This window comes from Bubalus kerabau, chromosome 9 (genome assembly GCF_029407905.1).
Source record: "Bubalus kerabau isolate K-KA32 ecotype Philippines breed swamp buffalo chromosome 9, PCC_UOA_SB_1v2, whole genome shotgun sequence".
In the NCBI taxonomy this organism is placed as follows: domain Eukaryota; kingdom Metazoa; phylum Chordata; class Mammalia; order Artiodactyla; family Bovidae; genus Bubalus; species Bubalus kerabau.
In genome coordinates, this window is record NC_073632.1 from 33,358,097 (window position 1) to 33,375,092 (window position 16,996).

Sequence of the window (16,996 nt, forward strand, 5' to 3'; positions counted from 1 at the left end):
AAAACTGAAAGTGTTTCCTCTACGATCTGAAAGGAAATACATTTTAACTAAAAACTTAAAAGCAACTGTTGACCAACAAGAGCTTTTTAAACAAGAAACATCCTTAGGAGTCCCTGGGACATGCCTGTGACTGGGAAAGCTGAAATCCAGGTTGGAAAAGGCCAATTTGTTGGGTGGAGTGGAGTTTCTAGCCATGGTGTGGTAGCCCAGATGACCTCTGTATTTCAACTAAAAGATTTTATGTTTTTGAAGTTAGTTATGGTGCCTGTGTTAAGAGGGGGAATGGAGGAAGAAAACGAGATATCAAGATAGCTCTCAATCACTTCTTTCAAGTCTCCAGAACATTACCAAGTTACTATATAACCTGGTGCTTCTACATCTCAAACCTACTCAGAGAGGGACTGAAGATTCTTATATGATATGCCTATAAAATTCAGTTGTTATGAAACTGTGCACTAAAAGAAAGTCATGGAGGGGCTTCCCTGGTGGTTCAGTGGTAAAGAATCTGCCTGGCAATGCAGGAGGCATGGGTTCTATTCCTGGTCCAGGAGGATCCCACATGCTTGAAGGAGTTAAGCCTCTGGGCCAAAACTGTTGAGCCTGTGCTCTAGGCCCTGGGAGCCACAGCTCCTGAGTCCACCGTACCCCAACTATTGAAGCCTGCTTGCCTAGAGCCCCAGGCTCCGCAGCAGGAGAAGCCACTGCAATTAAAAGCCTGTGCATGGAAACTAGAGAAAAGCTGTGTACCGAGGAAGAATGAAACTAAATAAATAAATGAATAAAATTATTTTTAAAAAAAAGAAAGCCATGGAGACACTCATTAGATTTCTGAATGCAGGAAAAATAAATTTACCAGCTATTATCCAAGTTGTGCCCATCTTTGCAGGCGATGTTCTCTTGGTATCTCTAATTTTCTTAAAGAGACCTCTAGTCTTTCTCATTCTGTTGTTTTCCTCTATTTCTTTGCATTGTTCACGTAAGAAGACTTTCTTATCTCTCCTTCCTGTTCTCTGGAACTCTGCATTCAGTTGGGTATATCTTTTCCTTTCTCTTTTGCCTTTTGCTTCTCTTCTTTTTTTCACCTATTTGTAAGTCTGCCTCAGACAACCACTTCGCCTTCTTGCATTTCCTTTTCTAGGGGATAATTTTGGTCACCACCTTGTGTACAATGTTATGAACTTCCATCCACAGTTCTTCAGGCACTTGTCTGCCAGAACTAATGCCCTGAATCTGACAGAAGCAGAAGAGATTAAGCAGCAGTGGCGAGACATGTTTCTAACAACAAAGCTAGTGGACATGATGGAAATCCAGCTGACCTATTTCAAATCCTAAAAGATGATGCTGTTAAAGTGCTGCACTCAATATGCCAGCAAATTTGGAAAACTCAGCAGTGGCCACAGGATTGGAAAAGGTCAGTTTCATTCCAATCTCAAAGAAAGGCAATGCCAAATAATATTCAAACTACTGTTTGAACTCACTGCACTCATTTCACATGTTAGCAAGATTATGTTCAAAATCCTTCAAGCTAGGCCTCAGCAGTACATGAACCAAGAACTTCCAGCTGTACAAGCTGGGTTTAGAAAAGGCAGAGGAATCAGAGATTAAATTGCCAACATCTGAGGGATTACATAAAAAGCAAGGGAATTCCAGAAACAATCTGCTCCTGCTTCGTGGACTATGCTAAAGCCTTTGACTGTGTGGATCATAACAAACAATGGAAAATTCTTAAAGAGATGAGAATATCAGACCACTTTACCTGCTTCCTGAGAAGCCTATATGCAGGATAAGAAGCAACAGTTAGAACTGGACATGGAACAACAACTTGGTTCAAAACTGGGAAAGGAGCATGTCAAGGCTGTATACTATCACCCTGATTATCTAATTTATATGCAGAGCACATCATGAGAAATGCCAGGCTGGTTGAAGCACAAGCTAGAGTTCAGATTGAGGGGAGAAATATCAATAACCTCAGATATGCAGATGACACCACCCTTATGGCAGAAGGTGAAGAGGAACTAAAGAGCCTCTTGATGAGGGTAAAAGAGGAGAGTGAAAAACCTGGCTTAAAACTTAACATTCAAAAAACTAAGATCATGGCATCAGTTCCCATCACTTCATGACAAATAGATGGGGAAAAATGGAAACAATGACAAATTTTATTTTCTTGGACTCCAAAATCTCTATGGATGGCCACGAATTTAAAAGACATTTGCTCCTTGGAAGAAAAACTATGACAAATCTAGATAGTATATTAAAAATCAGAGACATTACATTGCCAACAAAGATCCATTTAGTCAAAGCTATGGTTTTTCCAGTAGTCATGTATGAATGTTAAGAGTTGGATTGTAAGGAAGGCTGAGCACCAAGAAATTGATGCTTTTGAACTGTGGTGCTGGAGAAGACTCTTGAGAATCCCTTGGACAGCAAAGAGATCAAACCAGTCAATCCTACACAAAATCAACCCTGAATATTCATTGGAAGGACTCATGCTAAAGCTGAAGCTCCAATACATTGGCCACCTGATGCAAAGAGCTGACTCACTGGAAAAGACCCTGATGCTGGGAAAGATTGAGGGCAGGAAGAAAAGGGAGCAACAGAGGAGGAGATGGTTGGATGGCATCACCGACTCAATGGACATGAGTTTGAGCAAACTCCGGGAGACAGTGAAGGACAGGAAAGCCTGGCGTGCTGCAGTCTGTGGGGTTGCAAAGAGTTGAACATGACTGAGCGACAGAACAACAGCAACAACAAATAAAGTCTACTTTTGATTAGGTGAAAGAACTAGTCAGATAATATGGAAACCAAATTCAAAGTAGACAAAGATTTTCCTATGTGTTAAACAGGAAGAAGGTAAAGATTACATAGATTAGGTTTATAACTCAACCAGCTTTATAATTTTAAGTTTTCAATGACCTGTTAAGACAGTGCAAATTGCACTTAAAGGTAAGTACGTATGTTTATAACTAATTCTTTTATTTTAAAAATCCATATACTCTCAGAAAAATTATGTTTTCATATACCTAATGTGTACATATTGCACACTTTTCCATTTAAAACACATCTACTCTTATAAAAGAAAAATATCTTGAAATCCTGATTATAGAAGCTCAGAGTTATGGTTAAAAGAAATTAAATTTCTCTCATTATCTAGTGAAAGCAGTTGATTTAGCAAAGTAAAAGGAAATACCTCCCACTTAAAAAAAATGATGGAGCCATTGAAATGGAGATGGCTCATTCCCCAATGACCTCACCAGCATCTGCTTCAATTACCTTCTGAAAATGAAATAACCAAATTACTGTTCAGCTTTCCGCTGTGCTAACAAAATTAACCTGAAATATCAAAATTCACCTGCTTTAAATTATACATTACACAACTTCTAAACCAAAAGCTCTTCAAATGGTGAAGAACACGCACCAAGCCTGTCATAATCAACAGTAACATTCTCACATGCACAGGAAAAATTAATGGAAAGATTAACAATTTAAAGCATCCACGACAGAAATTGGATTCAAATCATGCCACCTATTCAAAAGCGGGATCAATCCATTTTGAAACTAGTCCTCTTTATACAACAGATGTGCTCTTGGACATGTGTGTATAAACTGTATTTAAATGCCGTAGAGTGATTTAGAAATAGAATTAGGGTTCATGGTTGTTTTTTCCCTAAGTATAGCAAAGAATATTTTAAGCATGAATAACTGGCCTCTAATTAACTGTTTCCTACGTTCCTAGGTTCATATTTTGGCTATCTAGTTTGTCAAGTATTCCATAAGTATATTGATAAATACTACTTTTAAATGTTGATGCAATCCATAGCCTCATTTTCTGGTTCCTCTGTATGCACGTCACACTCTCAGTTCATATCTAAAGAAACCCTGTCTCAAAACTAGAAAGCTACATTTCTCATTTTAGTACATGATATACCCCCCTCAAAGTCACCTTTACACGGTTCAAGTGAAATCAACTGCACGGTTCTGGTAACAGAACCATTAAGAAAAGCCCTCCTTCATGCTTGCCACCACCTTCTGCCTCAGCAGGTGCTAGACCATGTCTTGCTTTGGGAAGAGATCCAGGAGGTTCCCCAATTCAACTAGCATCTTCCTTTCTCATCCCTGGGACACTCTGATTCAGGCTCCGTGGTGCTGACTCATCTGTCTGCTTTTTTTGGTGCTGAGTCACATTTGCAAACCATAGGCCACCCTACATCTTGCTCAGTCTCTTTAAATCTGGCCCATTATCCTTTTCAATACTGTTTTCATTTACATGTGAGAGGCAAAAAGCTAAAACAAGTAGGCAGGCCCAGTGCATGTTCGCTGGTATAACACAAAACGGGTACAGAAAAAAAATGGGACATTAACCATTTTGCTTATGCAAACTTTATTTAAAATGGTACATGAAGGGAGAGGGAAGTAAAAATGCATGAACAGGGGCATTCCTGCTGGCTCAGTGGTAAAGAATCTGCCTGCTAATGCAGGAGACAAGGGTTGATGATCCCTGGTCCAGGAAGATCCCACATGCTGCAAAGCAACTATGGCCATGTGCCACAACTACTGAGCCTGTGCTCTGGAGCCCAGGAGCCCCAACTGTTAAGCTCATGTGCCCTAGAGCCCAAGGTCTGCAACAAGGGAAGCCACTGCAACTGGAGAGAAGCCTCTGCTCACTACAACTAGAGAAAGCCCGCCCAGCAACGGAGACCCAGCACAGCCAAAAGAGAAATAAAGTAATTAATTTTAAAAGTTTTTGAAAAAAATGTATGAACACATACATGTCCTGTGGCACAAGCACCACGTCACTGCCTCTACAACAAAAGTAACCAAGCTGGGAGACTTTCACCTGTGAGGGCTGCCAACTCTGAATCAAGAGAAGTCATAGGGGAATCCTTGCTATACGCCCCAAATATAGAGGAAGTTCAGGAGATTGCTGACTTTTTCATTGGTATGTAGGGACTTGCAAAGTTTCCTTGAAAGCACAGAGATTTCCTAGCTCATTCCAAAGTTCCTAGTAATTCCTTTACAGTGGAAAGCAGAAAACATGAGTTTTAATTAATTATTGTATCATTTAGATCAGTGAGTCCTACTTATCTTTATATGGGTAACTGATAAGGTTCTATAAAATTCAATTCAATGTAGTTTAATGAAGAATGCAATGTAATAATTAAGAACATAGTCTGTGAGGTCAGGCATACCAGGGCTGTGTCCCAGATCTGCTATCTCATCATTAGGTGACCCTGGGTCAATTACATAACATCTGTGATACAGTTCAGCGTCTTTGACTGTAATTACGATACTAACAGAGCAATTATGAGACTAGATGAGTACACAAATCAGTCTCTGTTCTATAGTACATGTTGGTCATCATTCACAGTGAATGACTGTTAGGAGTAGGACATGAACCTACACCCTGTGAGGAATATAAAAATGAAAAAGAACTGACAATAAATAACACAAGCAAATAAGGCAAAGAAGATGAGAGTACTACTGGGTGTATCCAAAGACGAATGGTGTTCAGGGCCCCAAGAGAAGGGATTAGGAAGCCTAGCAATGCCTTGGGTCAAGGGGCAAGGGAGGGCACATCTAGTTATATGTGTGGGTGGTGGTGAAGGATTAGATGAAACAGGAAAGGCCTCAAGGAGATAATTAAAGATGGGGTTGCCAGAGTGACGGGTTTGACGTCACTGTAAATAAAAAGTGGATCGTAAAGAGCAGTTCTTTGCACAACGAAAGCAGAGGCCTGAGGAGGCAAAGAGTAAGAAATGTACAGAAAATCAAAATAAGAGATTCAGACAGAAAGATAGGAATGAGCCATTTTGTTCAGAACCTCAAATTCAAGAGAAGACTGGGGATTGGGAAGTGACATATCTGAAGTGGGCCTCAGAGAGACTAACCTGGGAGGGTGTGTGGGAGGGTATGCAATCAGCATCTGACTTATGAGTTAGAGGGGGTGAAGACTGTAGAAATTTGCAGACAGGAATTTGAGCGGGGAAAGAAAGGAAAACTTCTACCAAAATCAGTGACAGCTGGATTACAAGCCTAAGTGGTGAACTTCCTGAGCTGTGAGCACAAAGCATTTTCTAGCTCAGGACTCAATTTTCTCTTGTGCAAGAGTTGTTGTACCAACAGCAACTTGTTGTTCAGTCACTCAGTCATGTCCGACTCTTTGCGACCCCGTGGACTGCAGCCCTCCAGGCTTTCCTGTCCTTCACCAATTCCCAGACCAACAGCAAGAAAAGGTTTCAAATGCATGTGACAAAAGTCTCTGGAGCCAGTAGTGACAAGTTTAAGTCCAAATTCAGGAGTCAGTTCAGCTGAAGTCTTTCTTGACTGTCAGCAACAACAGGCAAGGAGGCGGGCGGCTTAAATCATTTACTTATCATGTGCTTTGGTCTTTCTGTATCTTGGAGTCCTGTCTTGGGTCTTTCACTGAGACCCATGACTAGAGCCTGGACAAGTTTCAAGGGATAGATAAACTCCCTGAAATGTACACAAAATTCATGCCTATATATTATATTTATTCTTTCTCTTTCTCAATCTTTCATTTATTCATGTATTCCTTACTTAGGCAGTATAGATTTATATTAAAATTCATTCGTGCTTATTTTTCAATAGAGCTTATTCCAAAGACTTCATGTATTTTAATTCAGTCAATCCTCTCAACAATCTTAAAAAATAGATAACTACTATTATTATTCTCATTTAAGAGAAAAGAAAACTATACAACCCCACAGCTAGTAGTCTTACAGAGAGGAAATAACCCACAGGAGGCCCCAGAGCAGAAGCTGCATAAGCTTAGTTTCATCAGGTAGTTTTGCTAAATTACAGTTTCCTTGGGTCTCACTCCAGAATCTGGGACAGTCCAGATCAGCAAGGGAATTTCAGGTTAAATAGGGACAAGCTTGTCACTTATCCTTAAAATTGGTTAGACCCATTACACTGCACTGCAGGAAAGCACATTTATATCATCACAAGCATTTTATGTACAGCTCTCTTTGAAAGTGACAGTGAAAGGGAAAGTCGCTTAGTCGCGACTCTTTGCGACCTCATGGAATAGTCTATGGAGTTCTCCAGGCCAGTATACTGGAGTGGGTAGCCGTTCCCTTCTCCAGGAGATCCTTCCAACCCAGGGATAGAACCCAGGTCTCCCGCATTGCAGGCAGATTCTTTACCAGCTGAGCCACCAGGGAAGCCCAAATTGGTTAGAACCATTACACTGCAGTGGGAAAGCACATTTATATCACCACAAGCATTTTATGTACAGCTGTCTTTGAACAATTGCTTAATGTGTGTTAGATCAAAGAAATTTGTTTTTCAGGGAGGAAAAATAACTTCACTGCCAGTATACCAACCACTGAAGAATTTTCTAAATCAATGAGTCATTGTTCAATAAGGTACACAATAAAAAAAAAAATCTTTAAATTGAGATTCAATATAAACATCCTTATAAATATTTAAAACAAGATTTTCATGAAATAATATTTATTCTAACTACATACAACACACACTGATTATTTTCTATTCAGTCTAGCTCAGTCCTGACTGATCTTTTCTATTCCATTCCATTAAAACAATGCTGGTTCCTATCCACTAAACTGATTTCATGATGCCCAACAGGTTGGTAACCTACAGCTTGAAAAGCAGTATTCTTCAATTAAATCAAGTCATTCTGCCTGTTCTTTAAAAATGAAGCAATAGCTCGAGTCTGCTACTAGCTAAATGTTTATATGCCTTTTTTTTAATCTTTTAAAAAAAAAGTTAATGATTTCCTGAAAGCATTAGCAGATCAAACTCAACCATGGCTGTTTTTCCCAGTAATGAATGACAAGCAATATGTAAATATTCCCTTAAGAGCCACTTGCTCTGAATTCAAATCAAGAAAGTAGGAAACATGAGCCTTAAACAACAGTACAGCTCACACAAGAATTTAACTGGTAATTAGGAATATTTTCAAATAAGGCATATGCAGCTTTTTCACAGGAAATGATTTGGAAGGATTCTTAATGTTTTAAGGTTAGTAAAATTCTGAATACTGAAAAATGTAAGGTGATAAAAAATTAAGACTCACAAACCATTTATATCCTACATTAAAGACGCTGTTTTAAATGAATATTCTCAGTCTGTTGATGGGTCAAAAAATACTTAACATGTCACTGACTCAATGGACGTGAGTTTGAGCAAGCTCCGGGACATGGCAAAGGACAGGGCAACCTGGCGTGCTGCAGTCCATGGGGTTGCAGAGTTGGACACAACTGAGCAACTGAACAACATATGTCAACCAATATTTAAGAAGGCATAAGGAAGGAAGAATGAACTACTGCTGACTCCCTTCCCTCCAGATGGTCCATCTAGGGGGAGAAAGACTGTAAACACAAAAACACAAATAGGAGCTAAGAACATCACACACGGGAGTGTTCTTGCGTAGGGCTATGGATCACTACAGCCATGTGTCCCCAACAGCCCTCTAAGATGGTTCTTAGAAGCTGAAATCAGATACAGTTTCCAGTGAAGTCAAAGAGGATATCCTACTTCCAAATCTATATACAACTTTCCCTACTTATCACAGTATGTTCTAATATGTTCTAATCCCCTCTCAGACAATGTAAAAATGAACACTTAATGCAATTTAAACTGAAACAACACAGAATGAAGAAAAACAATCAGAGATACAAATGAAGCAGACTGGGATACAGGGTCCAAACCATCCATTTAACGGCTCAGTGATTGGAGGCAAGTTATTTACCCTTCAAACGATTGCTTCATCATCTGCATTTCTATCTACTCATACAATCATGGTAAGATTGAAGTGAGGGAACGCACCTGAAAGCACTGTATAAAGCACCACAATGCTCTTAGTATTAACTTATTAGAATCAGTAGGCATAGTAAAACTGAAAAGATAGTAACCAAATATTCAGAAGGTTTAGAGTTAACACATACCAAGCACTTAAAATGGATCTGTTTGCTTTTCATACACTAGCTCAAGTAAAGCCTGCAATATGATAATATCTGAATCCAACACCTGCTAATAATAAGGTTGTCCCTCAAATCTGGGACATACTAAGGTTCTTCTCTAATGCCCTTGGCCAGCAGGAAAAAACAACCTAGAGACTGTTAATTAAAGGAAGGGCAAGAGTTCACATCACACCACTCCACCCATGTGGTATATGCCTTCTTAGTCCAGCTGTACCACAAAGAGACGGCTCTTTCCTAAGGTTCAAAGAGTGCTTCTGTGGGGCTGGAGCAGGGAGCACTCCCCGAGTCATCAGCAATGCTGCAGATCAACCAGCCAGACCCATCCAGGTGACGCTTTCCACTGAATCTTAGACTTTGAACTTGACCAAGAAGGCAAGCTGAGATTGTCTGTCCAAATGTAGCTCTGCATTCATTCCTATTATGCGCAACTACTTTTTTTAGACACGGTGCAGTTCTAGGGTATAAAATGGATCACTGTAATGCACACACCTGACTTTCACAGGTTGGGTACACAGACTGTATGTTTCATATTGCCTTGGTTGGTTAATACTCTGACATTAACTGTATTATACGGATGGATAAAGTAGATCCCAGGTGGTGCTGGATCCCACCTGACAAGGCAGGATACACAAGAGACACAGGTTCAATCCCTGGGTTTGGAAGATCCCCTAGAGGAGGGCATGGCAACCCACTCCAGTATTCTTCCCTGGATTAATCCCATGGACAGAGGAGCCTGGTGGGCTACAGTTCATGGGGTCGCCAGAGTTGGACTTGACTGAGTGACTGAGCACACAGCACAAAATAAATAAGACATGGATTATGGGATGTCTTCAAGTTATAAACAAGTTGTTTTTCAAAAAGTTCACTTATAATGCAGATCTTTAGAATTCATGATGTATTTCTGCATATTAATTTACAGTGGCATAAATTAATGTTAAGCTGCCAGGACTGCCCACAGAAATCTACTCAGCCCATAATGTGAGTGGCAGCAGGTCAGGTACCTGTGTTCTATGGGTGCCATTCTGCCACCAAGCTGCCACACAGCCCTGGGCAGCCCTGTTAAGGACAAAATCAGGCTCAAACGCTGCCTCACCTGCCTGCTATGTAATCTCATGGAAGCTATTCAAACCCTTTGAGTCTAAATTTCCACAGCAGTCAAATCATATCTGGGATGAACCACATACACAAAGAGCACAAAAGGAGCCTACACAAAAGTCATTGAAAGGACACTAAATTCTGCAAGGGCCAAATAATGTCAAAATGAGTGTGAAAGAAGGGAGCCCTGTGGCATGATTGGGGAAAAAAAAATACAAAATACCTGCCTTCTAACCATGAGAGGAAGAAAGAGGGAGCAGAGTCCACAAGGAATAATGATCACCCTGGAGATAGTACAGAAAGTATAATTTCCTTTAATAATGCAGTTTTTCGTTTGATTTCAAGACTTATCGAGCATCACAGAATACCCACATATATAATATATGACTTGTGTATATACAAATTATTTGCAAAAGTGTGGGAAAATGTCTCATGAATCATGTGATCATGAATAAAAAATTAGAACAAAATACTGAAGATGCTGAGAAACCAGGTGCGTCAGAGCCAAGAGATCCTGAAAGCTCCTTAGGGCTCATCCAGAACAGATTTATCGAGTAGTGATGCTGATTCATGCTTCCATTTAGAGCTGCTGCTGCTGCTAAGTCACTTCAGTCGTGTCCAACTCTGTGAGACCTCATAGACAGCAGCCCACCAGGCTCCTCTGTCACTGGGATTCTCCAGGCAAGAATACTGGAGTGGGTTGCCATTTCCTTCTCCAATGCATAAAAGTGAAAAGTGAAAGTGAAGTCACCCAGTCGTGCCCAACTCTTAGTGACCCCATGGACTGCAGCCTACCAGGCTCCTCCATCCATGGGAATTTCCAGGCAAGAGTACTGGAGTGGGTTGCCATTGCTTTCTCCTCCATTTAGAGCTACGCAGCATATTTCAAGATAAAGAAAAGGAAGGATTGGGTAATCCTCAAGTAACTAGTTTCAACCCTAAACTATTAAAATGGGGTCTTTTAAATTTAACTTTGCTTTGATGTTAATTTCAGAAAGAAAGAGAACCATAAACAAAGGGGGTGGGTAAAGGATTACTGACTAAATACAATCAAACAATGTTTATGAAATCACAAGGTAAAATAGTGTACCAAAAAACAGAGACTATTTAACTACTCAGAAGGGTAAAGGGAATGGGGACTAGAGTTTAAAAGCAAGTTTTAGGATTTCTGATACATATTGTGGAAGCAGGCAGAAATCAGGGCAGATCTTGCTTTTGCTCTCCTCTGCACACTAGCAGTGGAGAAGGCACTCCAGGCAACCCACTCCAGTACTCTTTGCCTGGAAAACCCCAAGGGTGGAGGAACCTGATAGGCTACAGTCCATGGGGTTGCAAAGAGTCGGACATGACTGAGCGACTTCAGTTTCACTAGTAGATGTTTGTGTAAGGTGGTGTGGCCACATTGCTGCGGCTGTACCCTTGGCCTGACTTTCTGATCGTCCCTAGAGATCTTGCTGGGCGCACCTGTAAATACATACGCTGGAGTGAACTGCCTTAGGTGGTCAGAAACTTGCTTTCAAGCAGATCCTATTGGTAATTCCACTTTGCGGAATTCTATGGTTTGTCAGAGGCAGTTGAAAAGATTTCTGATTCTGGCTGCCTCTTTTCTGATAATAAAGTTTTCAGGTTTCTGCTTGTTTATTTGCTGTTTGCTTTTAAAGCTTGGCCATTTAGGGCTACAACAGCATCATAATAGCTAAAATGCAGGTTGAAACAGTTTAAACTGTTCCCTCTTTCATTTCCTAATAACTCATCACAGTGATTTACTATTTAATAGTATCGCTGACTGTTGGCCTTGTTCTGTTATTTCTATGCCGCTAGGATCACACCCCATTTTTGAATGTTTTTCCTTTCCACTGTTAGAATACTCTCCAAGACAAGCGTGACAATTAACTTTTGCATTTCTGAGTTGAAAAATACTAGGCTGTTCTTCCAGAAATTCTCAGTTTAAGGGGCTCCCCTCCCCCTGCATCTCAGGAACAAAACACTGCTAACCCTGAGCAGGTTGTTCATGAACCACAGCCACCCTTACTGTTGGTATCAGTTTGGATGCAGCCTGAGAAGGCGCTACAGCTTGTGGGGTCACTATTTACAGCATCCCTAGGCAAAAGGAAAAAAAGAATCTTGACCTAAAGTCACATCTTACATAAAAATTAACTCAAGATGGAGAGCCAACGTAAGTATGAAACCTAATACTATAAAATGTTTGGGAAAAAAATGAAAGAAAATCTTCAGGACCCAGGACTGAGCAAAGAGTTGTTAGACTTAATGCCAAAAGCACAATCCATAAAAGGAAAACCTAGTCAATTGAATCATTAAAGTTAAAATTGACAACTTTTGCTTTGCAAAAGGCTCTGTTAAGAAGCTGAAAGGAAAAGGCACACACTGAAAGAAAATACTGGCAAACTATTTATCAAAGGACTAGTATCTAGAAAGTATAAAGAACTCACAGCACTAAACAATAAGAAAACAATCCAGTTAGAATATAGACAAAAGAGAGGAAAAGACATTGTGCTGAAGAAGATGGACAGACAGCAAAAAAACACATGAAAAGACATTGTATCTCATTAGTCATTAAAGAAACACAAATTAAAACCACAATGAGCTATCACTACATACCTCTCAGAATAGTTCAAATAAAAAAAGAGTGAGAATACCAAATGCTGACGAGAATGCCAAGAAACTGGATCATTTATACACTGCACATAGGAAGGAATAGAAAATGGTATAGCCACTCTGAAAAAAGAGTATGGTAATTTCTTATAAAATTAAATGTACTTATCATTTGACTCAGCCACTCCACTGAGCATTCATTTCAAATACATTAAAACTGATACTCACAAAAATAATTTTTTTTACACAAATGATCCTAGCTTTATTTGTAATAGTTCCAAACTATAAACAACCCCAATACTACTCAGCAATAAAAAGGAAAAATTATTACATAATTTTTACATAATACAATTATTACATAATACAAGCAACATCTTGGGCAGATCTCAAGTGCTGTGATCTGAATGTTTGTGTATCCCCAAAATTCATATGTTGAAACCTAATGCCCAATGTGATGGTATTTATTAGGGGATAAAGGCCTTCTGGATGTGACCAGGTCATGAGGGCAGAACTCTCATGAATTGGTGCCCTTATACAAGAAGCCTGAGAAAGCTCCTTGCCTCTTACCACATGGAAATCACAGTGAGAAGACAGACATGATGGCTCCCTGATCTTGGACTTTCAGCCTCCCGAACTGTGAGAAACAATTTTTGCTGTTTGTAAGCCATTCAGTCTGTGGTATTTTGTTACAGCAGTACAAACAGACTAAGATAGCAAGGGGATTGAACTGCGTGAAAAGAAAACAATCTCAGAAGGTTAGCTACTGTATGAGTCCATTCATATAATATTTTTGAAATGACAAATTATAGAGACGGAGAACAGCAGTGGTTGTCAGGAGTGATGGGCAGAAGGAAGAAGGTGAATATGGCTTCCAAAGGGTAGCACACGAAATCTTCTTGATGGAACTGTTCTGTATCTTGATTGTGATGGTGGCCGCACAAATCTACATGTAATAAAACTGAACAGGACTAAAACATGCACATGCACCCATACACAAATGAATGCTTGTAAACCTTTGTGAAATCTGAAAAAGGTTAGAAGATTATATCAATGTCAATTTCCTAGTTGTGACATTTATCATACAATAGTCATGTAAGGTGGGAAACTGAATGAAGTGTATAAGATATCATTCTATTATTGTTTAGAGCTACATGTGAATCTAAAATTATCTCAAACATTTAAAAAAAATCACTATATTGTTGTGTTTATTCTAAGTGTCCTGTCTTTCTATGGTTCTTCCTTCCCTAAATAACCTTGATACTCTCTGGGGTCCTAACAGTGGAAAACAATTCACTCAAATTGGTAGGTTAATTCTTGCTTTCCAAAAATTCTTATTCATGGTTTAGTATTACTAACTGAAATATGTCCCTTGAATATAAACCTATATTTGAATACTGACTCTAACACTACATGAAATGGACAAAATGCTTATTTTCTGAGTTACCTCATTAATAAATGGGGGTAAAACCTATTTCATACTTCTATTGTGAAGCTACATAAAACAGTAAGTAAAGTACTTGGCACAGAGTAGTTCTGTAAATGCTCATTCCCTTCATTTTCCCATTAACAATCTATCCAGACATAAAAATATCAACAAAAAGTTTGGTTTTCAGTTTCCAAGACGTTTGTTTGGAAAACAGGAAATGCATCTTCAACAAGCATGCTCGAGTTGGGGATGTGATGAAGCTGAATTGGTTCTTAAGAAATATTTCAGTTTAGGAGATTATAATCATCATTTTAAAGCCATGTTCTCATTCTGAGCTTGAAAACAGTCCAATCATCAGAATGGTTTATGAACGTTCTAGTGTACCCTTCATGTTATTATGAATAGTGACTGGCTGCCATACAGATGTCTCAATCTATCAATAGTGACCAATCATACAGCAGATTGTTTCCATTCAGATACCAACATATGTGTATACGCTGGATGAGTTCAAGCTTTAAAAATGACAGGGACTACAATGATATAATTTCATCCATTCCATTTACCTACAAACATACTTTTTAGTAGTAAACACCCACAAGGTAATAAACTTTAAATATGTCATAGGTTTTTAGTTATAGCTCAACCAATGAAGCTAAAGAGCAATAGGAACTAAGTACTTAAGATTTAAAATTCAATGCAGCTTGCTAAACACAGGATTCTGAGCAGTCTGCAACGCGATGCATACAGACGGCTAGACTCTCTGAGCAGCACTGGCCTGAGAGAATTGTCAAAGATAGCAAGAGAAGAACCAAATGTTATTTCTCTAGTAAAAATAAGAAAAAGATGAAACAAAGTCCATCTAATTGCTCCTGGTTACGTGCTCTCTTTAGAAACAGTCATTAAAAAAAAAAAAGCCAAATGTCCTTAATACTTAAGGACAAAGTCCCCTCAAACATTTTTCAATACTGGTATAAATTTGCCAAACAAATGCTTACCGAGCAAAATAACTTTGCTTCCGTTCCTTCTTCTCTTCCTTGGTATCCATAATATGCGATCAAAAGTGCAAAATATTTGGAAAATTCCTTTTTAATCAATGAGTCATAACCCTGGTTAAAAAAAAAAACAAACAAAACAGAGTGACTGTAAATTAAGAAGTTCATTAATGGCCAATATGAAGAAAGAAGCAAAATAGAGCTACATGGCCCCAACAAATGGAAGCTAAACTTTAACCAGTGAGTACAGTCACATGAGTCATATACGAAATACAAGTGCCCCTGCAGGAAGTGGGGGCAGGACACTATAATTAGAATGGAGGTGTTAAAACAAAATGAAAAGTAGCTGAAAAATAAATTGAAGTATTTTTCTCATAATTAACAATTATTTCAAAGTGTGCTAAAGCAAAAATTGCTGACTTTGGAAGATTTTAGGCTGGCTATGCAGAAGCTAATTTTTTTTAAAAATCTTTGAATTCATAATCACTATTTTCAAGCCATTAATGATGGATATGTCTCATCCACAATGATGAAAAAAAAATGGATCACTTGAGTGTTTTACAAGAATGTTCTTCCTTTAAAAATAAAAATAACATCAGTGTTCTATTTTGGAAACATGCCAGCAAGTATCAATACATCTCACTCGAGCGAATGTGGAAATGAAAGCACAAAGCCTCGGGAAGCTATCCCTCAGAAAGGTTTTATATGGTTGCCTCTACCTCACTGTCTCACCCATGCAACTCTCACCTCTGCTTCCCAGGAGTAACCTGGTTTAAACCTATAATAAGAGGTTGTCTCCAGATCAGTCTTCCTTAAATACCACTCTCATCATGCCATCCCCCTGCTGAAAAATTCCTAAAGTCTACTTACTGCCTGGTACACTAACCTAAATTTTCTGTATAGCATTCGCCTTTCCTAAAATCTTGCCTTTTCACCCTGAATGAGACTCAAAGTAAAAAAAAAAAAAAATTCATCAATCAAAATTATTTACTAATTTATATCAACTCCATAAATAATTTATTTCACAATCCCTATTACAGGGAAGGTACTGTGATAAACGAGTGAAATGAATGAGTGAAACTCGCTCAGTTGTGTCCAATTCTTTGCGACCCCATGGACTGTAGCCCACCAGGTTCCTCCATCCATGGGATTCTTCAGACAAGAATACTGGAGTGGGTTGCCATTTCCTTCTCCAGGGGTCTTCTTGACCCAGGAATCAAACCCAGGTCTCCTGCACTGCAGGCAGATTCTTCACCGTCTGAGCCACCAGGGAAGCCGCGTAAGACATGAGACTTGCCCTAAAGGTGTTCACTGTCTTGCAAGGGAGACACTTAGGATTTCAGCTCTGTGGGATACACACAGCTGTGGAGAAAGCACAGAGCCTAGAGGAAGAACACTGAGCCTTCCACAGGCCCACCCTACTGCAGGCCCCACACACACCAAGATCTGAAGGATGAGCATGGGTTCCTAGTTAAAGGGCACGGCAAACAGGTCTGGCTGAACAAAAGTGACATGGAGACACAGTCTCTCTCTGGTGCTCCAGGATCAGATGTGAAGCAGGAGAGCGGTGGGAGCTGAGGATAAAGACATGGACAGGATTAGGGTCGTGAAGACCTTTCATGTCATGCAAAGAGCTGGAACTTTATCCTCGCTGCCCACTATGTGCTGCCTCCCCTTCCCGGCACCTCTGCCAGCACCATGTCACCAAGGGCTCAGGCTGACCCCACAGCCACCCTCCTGACAGACATCACCGCAGGGAGGGAGGGCGTGTAATACCCACAAGTTACAGAGGATGGACTTCAGAGGGCTGACAAGAGGGTGAACAGACTCTGCTCGAAGATATCACAGTGGACTTCCCTAGTGGTCCAGTGGTTAAGAATCTGCCTGCCAATGCAGGGGACACA

At 39.7% G+C, this 16,996-nt stretch overlaps 1 protein-coding gene across 4 annotated transcripts in view; it reads right to left on the reverse strand.

Moving 5' to 3' along the window:
- The window catches only part of NCOA7 (nuclear receptor coactivator 7), a 159,054-nt gene that overhangs the window by 117,105 nt on the left and 24,953 nt on the right, over positions 1-16,996 (reverse strand). For 3 of the 4 annotated variants that reach the window (XM_055534963.1, XM_055534960.1, XM_055534961.1), the window contains exon 2: positions 15,096-15,206. The exons of the other annotated variant lie outside the window; for it this stretch is intronic. In XM_055534963.1, the coding sequence (XP_055390938.1) occupies positions 15,096-15,145 (50 nt within the window). In that variant the 5' untranslated portion in view covers positions 15,146-15,206. The remainder of the gene's footprint in view (positions 1-15,095; positions 15,207-16,996) is intronic. 4 annotated transcript variants of the gene reach the window in all.